The 15,635-nt window shown below is 41.5% G+C and overlaps 1 protein-coding gene across 3 annotated transcripts in view; it reads right to left on the reverse strand.

Moving 5' to 3' along the window:
* The window catches only part of ADAMTSL1 (ADAMTS like 1), a 550,804-nt gene that overhangs the window by 240,074 nt on the left and 295,095 nt on the right, over positions 1-15,635 (reverse strand). For all 3 annotated transcript variants that reach the window (XM_069766222.1, XM_069766229.1, XM_069766237.1), the window contains exon 9: positions 9,569-9,707. In XM_069766222.1, the coding sequence (XP_069622323.1) occupies positions 9,569-9,707 (139 nt within the window). The remainder of the gene's footprint in view (positions 1-9,568; positions 9,708-15,635) is intronic.

Here is a 15,635-nt window from a genome sequence, read left to right on the forward strand (position 1 = left end):
GTGCCCAGACAGGGTTAATAACTCTGCCTTCATATTAAACCCACCTCAACCGCAACTGCACGATACAGCAAGTATCATAGAACTTCTCCATAAAAGTCACAGCTATTGCCCCGATGTCTATAGCCCTCTTCTTAACTGAATTGATCCCACCCGCCTGGACTCTGGAGGGATTTCAAAATCCTTCCTCAAAAAAACACTAGCTCTGGCGATGAAGCCACTAATTGCTGAAGTCTCTGGCCTAAGGGCAGACATACAACAAATTGGCAACAGGGTGGAGTCTCTTGAAGCTACTCAATCCTCCATAATAAGCCACTCAAATATTATCAAAGATCACCTAGAATTCCATAGATCACAACTAAATTCTGCATTCCTGCAGTTAGAAGACCAAGAAAACCGGAGCCGCAGAAAAAATATTAGAATCAAAGGCATCCCGGAAAAGTGTCTCTAACTAAGTTCTTGAGAAAACAACCAAAGAAATATTTGCACTGTTACTTCCACAAGAAAGATGTGACCAGATGACAATCGAAAGAGTACATCACTCACTCCGGCCCAAACATAAGAACTCAGACCCCCCAAGAGATGTGATATGCGGTCTCCTGAGTTACCTGTATTCTTCAGCAATATTGAACGCTGCTAGAGAGGTGAAGAACTTATCTTATGAAGGATCATCTATACAGCTCTATCAAGACCTAGCCCCTTCAACTGTCGCAAAAAGGAGAATCTTGAAGCCCTTGCTAGAAGTTCTTTGAGCAAATAAAATTCTATAAAAGTGGTTGTTCCCATTGGGACTGTCAATCCACGGCGGAGGAAAACAAGCTACTGTACGCCATCCAGATGATCTTACTAAAGTCTGGGATATCTTCCAAATAGAAGCGGTGGAGGTACCTTCCTGGATGCCTCTAGACAAGTCTTTGAACATCCCCCCCAAGCTCTGCTCTTTAAAAGACCAAGGTGAATGGTCTCCTGTCAAAAGACTCATCTCCAAAACAAGGGAAAATCGGAGCTAAAAAGAAACCGCCGCCTTGAGTCTCCAAGGCACCAATTTGTTTGCCCGCCTCTTGCGAGTTCGACAGGTCACATGGTACTGCTGACATTTGAATATTTGTAGCTATTTGATTATCAAAAAATTGTTCCTTATTCTAACCACCTTTCTCCCCCGAATTGCTAAAAATGCTTGCTGTTTTTTTTGTTTTTTTTTCTATTATCTCTCTTCATCACCGGTGCGCCTACAAAAGACTGTTCTATCTACTTAGGAGGATGCTATGTGCCTAAGCCTCCGCTGTGGATGGGATTCACTTTGTTAATATGTTAAACATTACCCCCCCAATTGTTACAATTGTTATTATGTTCATTTTTCAAGTTTGGTACACACGTGCTGCTCTTCTTTCTGTCATACTATTACTAAGTCATGGTGGATAATGATTCCAAGCCAGCTACTAAAGCAGTAGCTTCATACAACATTAAAGGCCTACGCTCCCCAAAAAAGCGTGGCCAAATTCTGAGATTTCTACAATCTAAAAATTCCAGTATTATATTTTTCCAGGAAACCTATTTTAAACATGGCAGAACTCCAGACATGTCAAGGTCGCTCTTCCATACCTGGTACCATAGTACAGGGTCCGCGGCGTCAAAAGGAGTGAGTATTGCAATAAAAAAATGTTCCATTTCGCCTACAGGACACCTTGCTAGATCCAGAAGGGAGATACATTATGGTTAAAGGGCAATTAGCCAACACACAAGTTACCCTATGTAATCTTTATGCTCCTAATAATAATCAAATCAATATGCAGGGTGTTAGACATTATTAAACTGTTTAAGGAGGGTCTTTTGATAGTAGGAGGAGATCTCAATCTCTCTTTTAATCCTTTGATAGACACCTCGTCAGGTAAATCTTCAATCTCACAAAAAGCCTTGAGAAAGCTTTATCGGGGTCTATAATCTTTAAATCTAATTGAGCCATGGAGGACATTATTCCCTACATCAAAAGACTTTACTTTCTTCTCGCCCCCCCCCCCCCCACAATAGCTGCCATAGATTAGATTACTTATTAACCCAAACCTCGCACTTACAATTAGTAAAATCGGCAGGAATAGATGTCATTTCCCTGTCAGACCATGCTCCGATTTTCTTAGACATATATATCAGGTCTCTACCTAAGCCCTCGTACACCTGGACATTAAATGAAACACTTTTAGATTCCAGTTCCCATTTGACTAAGTTTTCACGCCCTTAATCTTTTTTTTTTAAAGAAAACTCCCTCTCTGGTCCTTCCACACCTGTGGAGAATTCATAGCATTAGGCTCATACCTGTAGAAACAAAGGTCAAGGGAAATAGTATCCATCCTTCATCAGATAAATTCACTTGAAAAACTTCATAAAAGATCACAACCAGATGAAGTTCAAAGGGAGCTCACAACACTGATAATCTGCTCTGAAGGATCTTTTAAACGTCCAATCAGCAAAAATCTCCATGAGAAATCGACAGAGGTTTTATCTACATGGCAATAGAAGCAGCAAACTTATGACTTCTCTTCTGAAAAAACGTAAAGGCCACACCTTTATTTTAAACCTGAAATCTACTAAAGGTTCTGTGGTATCTGAGTCGGCTGACATTGCCAAAGAATTCAAGAATTTCTACGAACACCTCTATAATATAGAAATACCTGACGAATTGAGAGAACCTACCGGTACATCAGACACCATAGATAATTTACTTTCTCCTTTAAAACTCCCCTTGTTATCGGAGGAAGATTATCCATCATTGCAGACACCAGTCACCTCTGAAGAAGTACTAGAAGTTCTCTCAACTATTCCTAACGGGAAAGCCCCGGGCCCAGATGGCCTCCCAATAATTTATTACAAAAAACTAATTAAACCACTGTTACCCCATTTAGTAGCCTTATTTAAGTATTTTCTCGCAGGGAATTCCCCACCTCAACAAGCTCTCGAAGCTTTTATCACAATTATACCAAAAGAAGGAAAAGATCCAAGACTTTGCGCAAGCTATAGACCGATATCCCTACTTAACACAGACACAAAACTATGGGCAAAAATTTTAGCAAACACAATAAGAGGCATTCTTCCTAAATTAATTCATCCAGATCAAGCGGGGTTTATCCAGGGGCAAGAGGGCAAGGATAATTCAACCAAAATTCTCCAATCTATTATAATGTATGCTAAAAAACGAGGCATTCCCCTGACTCTTCCATCTACAGATGCTGAAAAAGCATTTGATAGGGTGAGCTGGAGATACATGGAACAATTTTCTCTCTATACTGTGCTCCCACAGCAAGGGTTAGGGTAAATGGTACTCTATCAGACAGCCTAAAGATTAGTAACGGTACTAGGCAGGGATGCCCGTTATCCCCATCCCTATTTATAATAATTATTGAGACACTGATTCAACGCATCAGACAAAATGAACAACTAGGGGGACTTCAAATAGGCAAATCGGAAATAAAAACGTTAGCCTTCGCAGACGACCTGCTCTCTGTTATCTCTAACCCATTCAAAGCATTTCCCATTATATTAAACGTTCTCTACCACTTCGGTCAACTATCCAATTTTAAAATTATCTACTCTAAATCGGAAGCTCTCAATATAACACTTTCAAATTACCACTTAACTAAACTTCAGAAACTAACCCCATTTCACTGGTCCACAACCTTTATAAAATATCTGGGAGTTTGGATAACTAGAGAACCTATTGACCTATTCAAAATAAATGTATCTCCTTTATTAAAGGAAATAGAAGCAATGATAAAAATGTATAATCCATCCACTATATCTTGGGTAGGACGTATCAACATATTTAAAGCTTACCTGATGCCAATAATACTGTATTGCATGAATATGGTGCCTATTCATCTCCCCCTTATTTTCTTAAAAAATCTAAAATCTCTGATTTTACGCCTCATATGGAAAGGTAAAATGGCTAGGCTGCCTTTTAGTCTACTTACATACCCTAATTCATATGGAGGCTTGGGCATAACCCACCCTTATAACTACTATAAAGCTACGGTATTCACTTGAGTAGATGGTTGAGAGTTGCACTAGACTACGAAAAAAAACACACAAAGCACCATTAATCTAGCTTTACTAGGCATCAAAGGTATACCACTCCTGTGGACGCGTTCAAAACCCTCTGAAACACTGAGACTAGATGAAATTACTTCGACTACCCTTTGTAGTAGACGCTTAGTGTTGAACGACCTTCCTCCTGAAACATTCCCCTCATCTTTAACTCCCGTGTCATCTATTCCGTATCTAGTAGACCCAAATTTCAAAAACTCATATAATTTATGGTCAACGCTACCAAAACACTCCCTGTGTAGCTTCTATGACAATAAAATTTTCGAGAATAACGCTTGGCCTAAAAATGCTATTAGACCTAAAAATTTTCTCCAAGAACAACACACCACACGAACCCTCTCGCAATTTAGACAACAATGTCCAAACAAATCTACCTGGTTGTGGTTAGATCTCATGTTTAAAACATCAGCACCCTAGATTCAAAATTATTTCAAGAACATATTCACGCCTTATTTCCCCTTTACAAAATTTCAAAACCTCTTTTATCTACTCCTGGGAGTCTGAACTCAAAAATACTCCAACATGCACGTGGGTTCTCACGCTGCATCCTCCTTCAAGAGAACACATATAAAATCTTAACGAGATGGCATATGACCGCGGTCAAGCTACATCACTTAGGGTTATCAGATTCAGATATATGCTGGAGATGTGGTGTCCACCAAGGAAATCATACACATATATTTTGGGAGTGCCCGCTAATTAAGAATTTTCTGGATAAGTGTTAATTCTACTCTCAAAAAACTAAATTTAATTCAATCCAATCTGTCGGCTCAGGAAGCTCTACTTTCATGCCCGACAATAAATTTTAAACCTCATAAGCATGGTCTTCTTCCCTTACTGATAGGTGCTGCAAAACACTTAATCACCATACATTGGCGAAGTGTGACTCCTCCAACAGTAGGAGAATGGTTTATTAAAATAGAAAATATCTCCAGATTAGAGGAACTTTCGAGCTGGGAAGTTTATAAGCATGACTTGTATCTAAAAACTTGGAGGCCCTGGAAAAACCTACACAAGAAAAAACTTAAATCTGCTTAAAATTTATATCTGTACTATTGGCAATACCTTCCACTAGAAAACTGTTTATCGATGCATACATGTGTGTAACTACATCGTTTTATACGTTAATATCCCTGTTTTTCTTCTTTTCTTCTCCACTCTTCATTCCTTGGTTTCCCAACCTTCCCAATGGGGTAAGGGGGGAAAAATCAGGGTGAAAAGAAGGGAAGGTGAGCTTCCCTTCTTTTCACCCTGATTTTTCCCACTTCTTCCCCCCCTTACCCCATCCCTGCAATATGTTCAATTTACCAAATGTTTTTAGCTAAAAGGTTATCTTTTGTAATCATAAAACGTCATGTTTACCCTTCTTACCTTAAACAAAGAATTTACAAAAAAAAAAATGGTGCACGTGATTCATGAATTTGGAGCAAAGTAAAAAAAAAATTTTTTGTCCTGAACTTTTTTTTTGGCAGTAAAAGTCTAAGTATTTGGTGGCAAAAGTTACATGTTATGCAAAACGGAAGAAGATTGTGCCAAAATACTAGTATCCTCAAAAATACACAGGGGGTGAATGGAGTGAAGTTGTGTATATTTTTTTTTAATTTTTAAAAAGTCGCAATTACTGAATCGGGCAAAAACTTCTGGAATTGCTAGACTCTGTCCCCTCAGTTGAAAACTAAAAGGTAGGCGAGCACATAAGCACATATAACATAGACTTCAGAAAAGGTGCAAATAGAATAATGAACTGGGTGCAAACCAAAAAAGGTACAAAACACACAAAACTAGACAAAAAACAGGTGCAAAAGCAACTATGAATAGCTAATCATTGCACGCCACTCATCTTTGGAAATGTTGCTCCAACCAAAAGGAAATCTTCGAAAGAACACACCTGTAAGCTTCCTCTTGGCATTCCATTTTTCTCTCAAAGCCCAAACATACAACATGTATAGGTCATAGTAAAAAAGGCAGTGTGCACCACATGGACACAAGTAACCATATTAATTACTTTACTCTGTTTATAGTTCAGGAGAATATGATGGCAGGATTTAAAGGTGACTTGTCACCTGGTTAAAATTGGCCACCTTTTGCTCTTATTTTTTCCCACTTCTCCACTGAGTATTCCTCTTTTGTTTTCTTTTTAAAATCTTGTATATATTGTTTCAGAGGTGGTCTTTTTATTTAGTGTTGCTTTTCATGATTTCTTCAAGGGAGAGTGGTTCAAAAGTAATTATACAGAGCAGTCTAAAGGCACGCCCAGACAGAATTCTATGAGCCACGTCCCCTTGGAAAGACCATAAAAATCATCTTTACCGAAAAAGGCCTATATCTCTGGAACCGTATGGTGGATTTAAGAAAAACAAAAAGCGGACTACTCAGGTCCTCTTTAAGTAATAGAAAAATAGATTAAAAAAATCTACTAAACTAATAATTTTACCTTTTTTACATTGTTAAAGGCAATTCCATATACTATGCACTGCTACTTTGACTTTGTACACTCATCTATATACTTACTCAATTCAATAAATTGTTTTGCGCCATCTGCAGAATATTTTATTTACTATCTGTTCAAAGAGTAGCATTACGAACATCTGACTTTTCACTAGGTAATGAAATGACCTTACTAATCCTATCCTCTTGGGATATTTCCTATATCCTTTTCCATGCTTTTACTTTGAGAACTTGGTTTTCGGTAAAGTTTAATCTGACAATTTTAATAAAGTCCATGTGCAGCTACAACTCCCTGCTGGGATTGCTTGGATTCAGTCCACATGCACACTCTATGGCAAGAGTAAAACACCCTGTATGTGGCTTCACGAGATCATGGTATTAGCATTTTTGGCCTTGTACCGCCATTACACCTAATGCTCTTTTGTTTCTGGCTGTTTTTCCAGGCCTGAATTCTATATACGGTACGTTAAGGTAAGGTCTCTTTGGGCAGAAATATACACTGCCAAAAATATCCCATTTACCACCATATTGAGTTTTTGTAAGACTGATCAGTTTATGAAAACCAGCCCATGCATTGTACAGAATATTTCACTGAACTACGAGAGAAATATGCTCAATCAATTTTTTTAGGATTTACCCATGCAGTGTTCCTGGCCTGAAAAAATGTCCAGTAATCAAACCTGTATTAGTTTGGCATATAATGGCAGTAGCAGAATTCTTCTCATCAATATATAACGTACGGTAATTGTTTCTATGATCAGCAATCATATACTATGTGCACGAAACGACCAACAGACACACTGCAAATTGCAATCTGAAATAATATGTCTCTCAGCCCATGATATAGAAAAAAAAAAAGAAAAACGTAGCAGAAGAGAGATCTAATGAGACGCTGCTGGCTACAAGTGCTGATTGTTCTCTGTCTGCTCCTGAAAAGTTAAAGAGTTAATGACTTGTCCAAATATCACTGTGGACAAATTTCACCCCAGTGAAAAAGTGAAAGGTTAGCCTCATTCAACCTCAGAGAGCAATTCATTATTATGGCAGCCCGGCTTGTCTGAAGGTGAGGAAAGTAGAGCTGGGTGGGGATTCTTTGCAGCCTGTTTCAACAAGCGCTAAGAGGTAATAGTTTGCAAAAATATCAAAATAAAAGAAAGCTCACAGGCACTTTAGAGAGAAGAAAAGGCAGAAATCCCCCGAGTGCCAAAACAGCATCCATCTCTGCATGGGTTATTCTCTGCTGTAGTGTTTTTCTAATAACCTGTGGAAATCTGATACAAAGAGAAAACAAGCCAGCTTGTGGAGTAACAAATGACAAAACCTTAGTGCTTTTCTTTTTCCTGAGTTTTTGCATCAAATTGTATGAAAGTTACACTCTGTGAATGCCAAGACATATAGTGTCAATGGAAATAACAACTTCCAACCGAAATGCCCCTGAGCAAGATGTACTTACAAAAAAAGCGAAGGTTCTTAGAGCACAAATTGGCCAATTCGTGTGTGCCCATCAACCATGGCAAGGTGACTCTTGTTAGGACCCATCAGAGAAGCGTCACCTTGAAGTGGTTGATGGCCACACATGAATTGGCCAATTTATGCGCTAAGAACCTTAGCTGTTATGTAAGTACATGTCGCTGAGTGACAATGTGGTTGGAAGTTGTTATTTCCATTGACACCATATTATTATTATTTATTTATATAGCACCATTAATTCCATGGTGCTGTACATGTGAAAAGGGGTTACACACAGGGTTATAGATATCGTTTACAGTAAACAAATTTACAGTGACAGACTGGTACAGAGGGGAGAGGACCCTGTCCTTGCGGACGTACATTCTTCTATATTCACCATATGTCTTGGCATTCACAGAGTGCTGCTGTGCTTTTTTATACTTGTTTTGCAGTCACTAAAGCTTGCACCTATTCACACTTGGGAGGTGCTGGTCAGGTTTTTTTCTTTCTTTCTTTCTATCTATCTATCTATCTATCTATCTATCTATCTATATATCTATCTATCTAGTAATATAGCATATGGTTGTCCAGCATTACGTGGTAGACTCTTATAGCGATTTTCTGATATGTATTTAAGACAAGACTGAGAAGAAAAGTCACATTTAGTTACAGTGGTTTAGTTTTCAATTTGACTCTAGCTTACATAGGTTTATAGAATACGTCTCGAGAACACTGATGAATGATGATATAAAAACCCTTAAAAAAAGTAAAAGTATGTGTCCAAATAAGACTAAATCTACACAGTGATGTGTCACGTGACACTGAAAACACAATGGCACATTGCAGCATTGGCCATCTACGGTGACATGCTGCGACCTGCATCTAAGACAGAGATGCAAATGCTTCCAAATGTATTGCATGTCCTGTGATTAGTCACTTGTATGCAAGTCATATGCAACAAGTGATTGCTAAATTTACAGCAAAATCACAGCTCTAAAATAACTGTGCAACAGCAAGTCGCAGACAAGTTGCATTAATGATGTAGTTGCGCACCTTTTCAGAGGATTGCTGTGGGGCGTCACATCTCCAAGTATCTCCAGCCTAAAGGTACCTTCACACTGAACAACTTTCCAACGAGAACGACAACGATCCGTGACGTTGCAGCGTCCTGGATAGCGATCTCGTTGTGTTTGACACGCAGCAGCGATCAGGATCCCGCTGTGACATCGCTGGTCGTCGCTGAAAGTCCGGAACTTTATTTGGTCGTCAGGTCGGCGTGTATCGTCATGTTTGACAGCAAAAGCAACGATGCCAGCAATGTTTTACATGGGGCTAACAACCAGCGAGAACGAGAAGTGAGTCGCCGTTACGTCACTGGATCGCTCCTGCATCGTTCTGCTGTTGCCGGTGTTTGACGTCTCCTAGCGACCTAAACAGCGACGCTGCAGCGATCGGGATCGTTGTCTATATCGCTGCAGCGTCGCTTAATGTGACGGTACCTTAAGCCTACAGTACATACAAATGTATTAAAAGCAGCGTTGCAGATAACATCTAGCAGATAAAGCAAAAAATGTCAAACCTTGCTAAGCATGGGTCCATGTTACACTCCTGGAGCCTGGGTTTGGGCTTCACGTTTTCTGGATAGTAATGGCAATACTGATCTGCCACTACCCTGCCACTTCTCATGTCGTAACATTCAGCCGACGTCAGCTGGTATCCTGAAAACATAACAGCACAATCTAAGCGCTTCCATGGTCTTAACTGCACTGACTATGCCAATCTTTTTTGTTTTTAGCTTAGGTTAAAGACCGAAACACTGGTAAAAAAAGTTGTTAAGTTAATTAACCATAACTATTGGGCGCCTCATCAAAATATAAAAATGAATACTCGATCAACCACGGTGGCCTAATAATACTTGGGTTGCCAACCGTCAGTAAATTTACGGACAGTCCCAAAAATATACGGTAGTTTTCTCTGCCGTCCGCAGCACTGTCTAAGATTTAAAAAATGTTTTCCTGAAGTTTGAACTGTGCATGCACTAATGAGGCTGCCGTGCACAGAACAAACAGGACATCACCGGAAGAAGTACGTCGGAGAGAAGATCCAATCATCGTTGAGCACGCTGGATCTCCAAAGCAGCCCAGTCCTGTGCTGAAGTGTCGTGACCAGCGCTGGGTGCGGTGTATATATTACATGGTGTAACCTTCACACTATACAGTATATACACCACCGGGGCAGTTGCTATGCAATGTGATTCAGGGCCTGCATAATTTTTTTGTTTTTAATAATGGCCACTAATCACTGCTTGTAATCTCAGAACAAAGGGCTCCTGTCACTACTGTACCTGAGTATTATATACAGTAAAGTAATACACAGGTACAGAGTCAATATACATAATATACATGTACTGTACATATACATATAAATGCACAGGTACAATAAATGCCAATATAGAGGTATAGTATATATGACATTATGTATGCTCTGCTGGATGAGAGATGGGGTCAGGGGTAAGCTACAATTTGCCCGTCACCGCTCAGTGTTCAGTGCCAGCAGTTTCAGGAGATGCCATTATGTGACTCATGGAGATGAGGTGAAAGCACTGGGTATGACAGAGACTTCTTCCACAAGTGAGATCAGTACAAGTCTATGGGTGTGTGTAAAACACTGGACTGCATCCGAGTGCAGTCCGATGTACATTCACAGAGACAATGGAGAAGATGGAGATGGATTATTGAAGATGGAGTATTCTTCTGTATATATACACTGCACAGTACCACTCCTCCTGTCCTGTATATATACACTGCACAGTACCACTCCTCCTGTCCTGTATATATACACTGCACAGTACCTCTCCCCTGTAAATATACACTGCACAGTACCACTCCTCCCGTCCTGTATGTATACACTGCACAGTACCACTCCTCCTGTCCTGTATATATACACTGCACAGTACCGCTCCTCCTGTCCTGTATATATACACTGCACAGTATCACTCCTCCTGTCCTGTATATATTCACTGCACAGTACAACTCCTCCTGTCCTGTATATATACACTGCACAGTACCACTCCTCCTGTCCTGTATATATACACTGCACAGTACCACTCCTCCTGTCCTGTATATATACACTGCACAGTACCACTCCTCCTGTCCTGTATATATACACTGCACAGTACAACTCCTCCTGTCCTGTATATATACACTGCACAGTACCACTCCTCCTGTCCTGTATATATACACTGCACAGTACCACTCCTCCTGTCCTGTATATATACACTGCACAGCATCACTTCTCCTGTCCTGTATATATACACTGCACAGTATCACTCCTCCTGTCCTGTATATATACACTGCACAGTACAACTCCTCCTGTCCTGTATATATACACTGCACAGTACCACTCCTCCTGTCCTGTATATATACACTGCACAGTACCACTCCTCCTGTCCTGTATATATACGCTGCACAGTACCACTTCTCCTGTCCTGTATATATACACTGCACAGTATCACTCCTCCTGTCCTGTATATATACACTGCACAGTATCACTCCTCCTGTCCTGTATATATACACTGCACAGTACAATTCCTCCTGTCCTGTATATATACACTGCACAGTACCACTCCTCCTGTCCTGTATATATACACTGCACAGTACCACTCCTCCCGTCCTGTATGTATACACTGCACAGTACCACTCCTCCTGTCCTGTATATATACACTGCACAGTACCACTCCTCCTGTCCTGTATATATGCACTGCACAGTACCTCTCCCCTGTATATATACACTGCACAGTACCACTCCTCCCGTCCTGTATGTATACACTGCACAGTACCGCTCCTCTCGTCCTGTATGTATACACTGCACAGTACCACTCCTCCTGTCCTGTATATATATACTGCACAGTACCACTCCTCCTGTCCTGTATATATACACTGCACAGTACCACTCCTCCTGTCCTGTATATATACACTGCACAGTACCGCTCCTCCTGTCCTGTATATATACACTGCACGGTACCACTCCTCCTGTCCTGTATATATGCACTGCACAGTACCGCTCCTCCTGTCCTGTATATATACACTGTACAGTACCACTCCCCCTGTCCTGTATATATACACTGCACAGTACCACTCCTCCTGTCCTGTATATATACACTGCACAGTACCACTTCTCCTGTCCTGTATATATACACTGCACAGTACCACTCCTCCCGTCCTGTATAGATACACTACACAGTACCACTCCTCCCATCCTGTATATATACACTGCACAGTACAACTCCTCCTGTCCTGTATATATACACTGCACAGTACCACTCCTCCTGTCCTGTATAGATACACTGCACAGTACGACTCCTCCTGTCCTGTATATATACACTGCACATTACCACTCCTCCTGTCCTGTATATATGCACTGCACAGTACCACTCCTCCAGTCCTGTATATGTACACTGCACAGTACCACTCCTCCTGTCCTGTATATATACACTGCACATTACCACTCCTCCTGTCCTGTATATATGCACTGCACAGTACCACTCCTCCAGTCCTGTATATGTACACTGCACAGTACCACTCCTCCAGTCCTGTATATATACACTGCACATTACCACTCCTCCTGTCCTGTATATATACACTGCACAGTACCACTCCTCCTGTCCTGTATATGTACACTGCACAGTACCACTCCTCCTGTCTGGTATATATACACTGCACAGTACCACTCCTCCTGTCCTGTATATATGCACTGCACAGTACCACTCCTCCTGTCCTGTATATATACACTGCACAGTACCACTCCTCCTGTCCTGTATATATACACTGCACAGTACCACTCCTCCTGTCCTGTATATATACACTGCACAGTACCACTTCTCCTGTCCTGTATATATACTCTGCACAGTACCACTCCTCCTGTCTGGTATATATACACTGCACAGTACCACTCCTCCTGTCCTGTATATATGCACTGCACAGTACCGCTCCTCCTGTCCTGTATATATACACTGCACGGTACCACTCCTCCTGTCCTGTATATATACACTGCACAGTACCACTCCTCCTGTCCTGTATATATGCACTGCACAGTACCGCTCCTCCTGTCCTGTATATATACACTGCACGGTACCACTCCTCCTGTCCTGTATATATACACTGCACGGTACCATTCCTCCTGTCCTGTATATACACTGCACAGTACCACTCCTCCTGTCCTGTATATATACACTGCACAGTACCACTCCTCCTGTCCGGTATATATACACTGCACAGTACCACTCCTCCTGTATATATACACTGCACAGTACCACTCCTCCTGACCTATATATATACACTGCACAGTACCAGTTCTCCTGTCCTGTATGTATACACTGCACAGTACCACTCCTCCTGTCCTGTGTATATACACTGCACAGTACAACTTCTCCTGTCCTGTATATATACACTGCACAGTACAACTCCTCCTGTCCTGTGTATATACACTGCACAGTACAACTCCTCCTGTCCTGTATATATACACTGCACAGTACCACTCCTCCTGTCCTGTATATATACACTGCACAGTACAACTCCTCCTGTCCTGTATATATACACTGCACAGTACCACTTCTCCTGTCCTGTATATATACACTGCACAGTAACACTCCTCCTGTCCTGTATATATACACTGCACAGTACCACTTCTCCTGTCCTGTATATACACACTGCACAGTATCACTCCTCCTGTCCTGTATATATACACTGCACAGTACAACTCCTCCTGTCCTGTGTATATACACTGCACAGTATCACTCCTCCTGTCCTGTATATATACACTGCACAGTACCACTCCTCCTGTCCTGTATATATACACTGCACAGTATCACTCCTCCTGTCCTGTATATATACACTGCACAGTACCACTCCTCCTGTCCTGTATGTAGACACTGCACATTACCACTCCTCCTGTCCTGTATATATACACTGCACAGTACCACTCCTCCTGTCCTGTATATATACACTGTACAGTACCACTCCTCCTGTCCTGTATATATACACTGCACAGTACAACTCCTCCTGTCCTGTGTATATACACTGCACAGTATCACTCCTCCTGTCCTGTATATATACACTGCACAGTACCACTCCTCCTGTCCTGTATATATACACTGCACAGTACCTCTCCCCTGTATATATACACTGCACAGTACCACTCCTCCCGTCCTGTATGTATACACTGCACAGTACCACTCCTCCTGTCCTGTATATATACACTGCACAGTACCGCTCCTCCTGTCCTGTATATATACACTGCACAGTATCACTCCTCCTGTCCTGTATATATTCACTGCACAGTACAACTCCTCCTGTCCTGTATATATACACTGCACAGTACCACTCCTCCTGTCCTGTATATATACACTGCACAGTACCGCTCCTCCTGTCCTGTATATATACACTGCACAGTACAACTCCTCCTGTCCTGTATATATACACTGCACAGTACCACTCCTCCTGTCCTGTATATATACACTGCACAGTACCACTCCTCCTGTCCTGTATATATACACTGCACAGCATCACTTCTCCTGTCCTGTATATATACACTGCACAGTATCACTCCTCCTGTCCTGTATATATACACTGCACAGTACAACTCCTCCTGTCCTGTATATATACACTGCACAGTACCACTCCTCCTGTCCTGTATATATACACTGCACAGTACCACTCCTCCTGTCCTGTATATATACGCTGCACAGTACCACTTCTCCTGTCCTGTATATATACACTGCACAGTATCACTCCTCCTGTCCTGTATATATACACTGCACAGTATCACTCCTCCTGTCCTGTATATATACACTGCACAGTACAATTCCTCCTGTCCTGTATATATACACTGCACAGTACCACTCCTCCTGTCCTGTATATATACACTGCACAGTACCACTCCTCCCGTCCTGTATGTATACACTGCACAGTACCACTCCTCCTGTCCTGTATATATACACTGCACAGTACCACTCCTCCTGTCCTGTATATATGCACTGCACAGTACCACTCCTCCTGTCCTGTATATATACACTGCACAGTACCTCTCACCTGTATATATACACTGCACAGTACCACTCCTCCCGTCCTGTATGTATACACTGCACAGTACCGCTCCTCCCGTCCTGTATGTATACACTGCACAGTACCACTCCTCCTGTCCTGTATATATATACTGCACAGTACCACTCCTCCTGTCCTGTATATATACACTGCACAGTACCACTCCTCCTGTCCTGTATATATACACTGCACAGTACCACTTCTCCTGTCCTGTATATATACACTGCACGGTACCACTCCTCCTGTCCTGTATATATGCACTGCACAGTACCGCTCCTCCTGTCCTGTATATATACACTGTACAGTACCACTCCCCCTGTCCTGTATATATACACTGCACAGTACCACTCCTCCTGTCCTGTATATATACACTGCACAGTACCACTTCTCCTGTCCTGTATATATACACTGCACAGTACCACTCCTCCCGTCCTGTATGTATACACTGCACAGTACCGCTCCTCCTGTCCTGTATATATACACTGCACAGCACCACTTCTCCTGTCCTGTATATATACACTGCACAGTACCACTCCTACTGTCCTG

Source organism: Ranitomeya imitator, chromosome 1 (genome assembly GCF_032444005.1).
Source record: "Ranitomeya imitator isolate aRanImi1 chromosome 1, aRanImi1.pri, whole genome shotgun sequence".
In the NCBI taxonomy this organism is placed as follows: domain Eukaryota; kingdom Metazoa; phylum Chordata; class Amphibia; order Anura; family Dendrobatidae; genus Ranitomeya; species Ranitomeya imitator.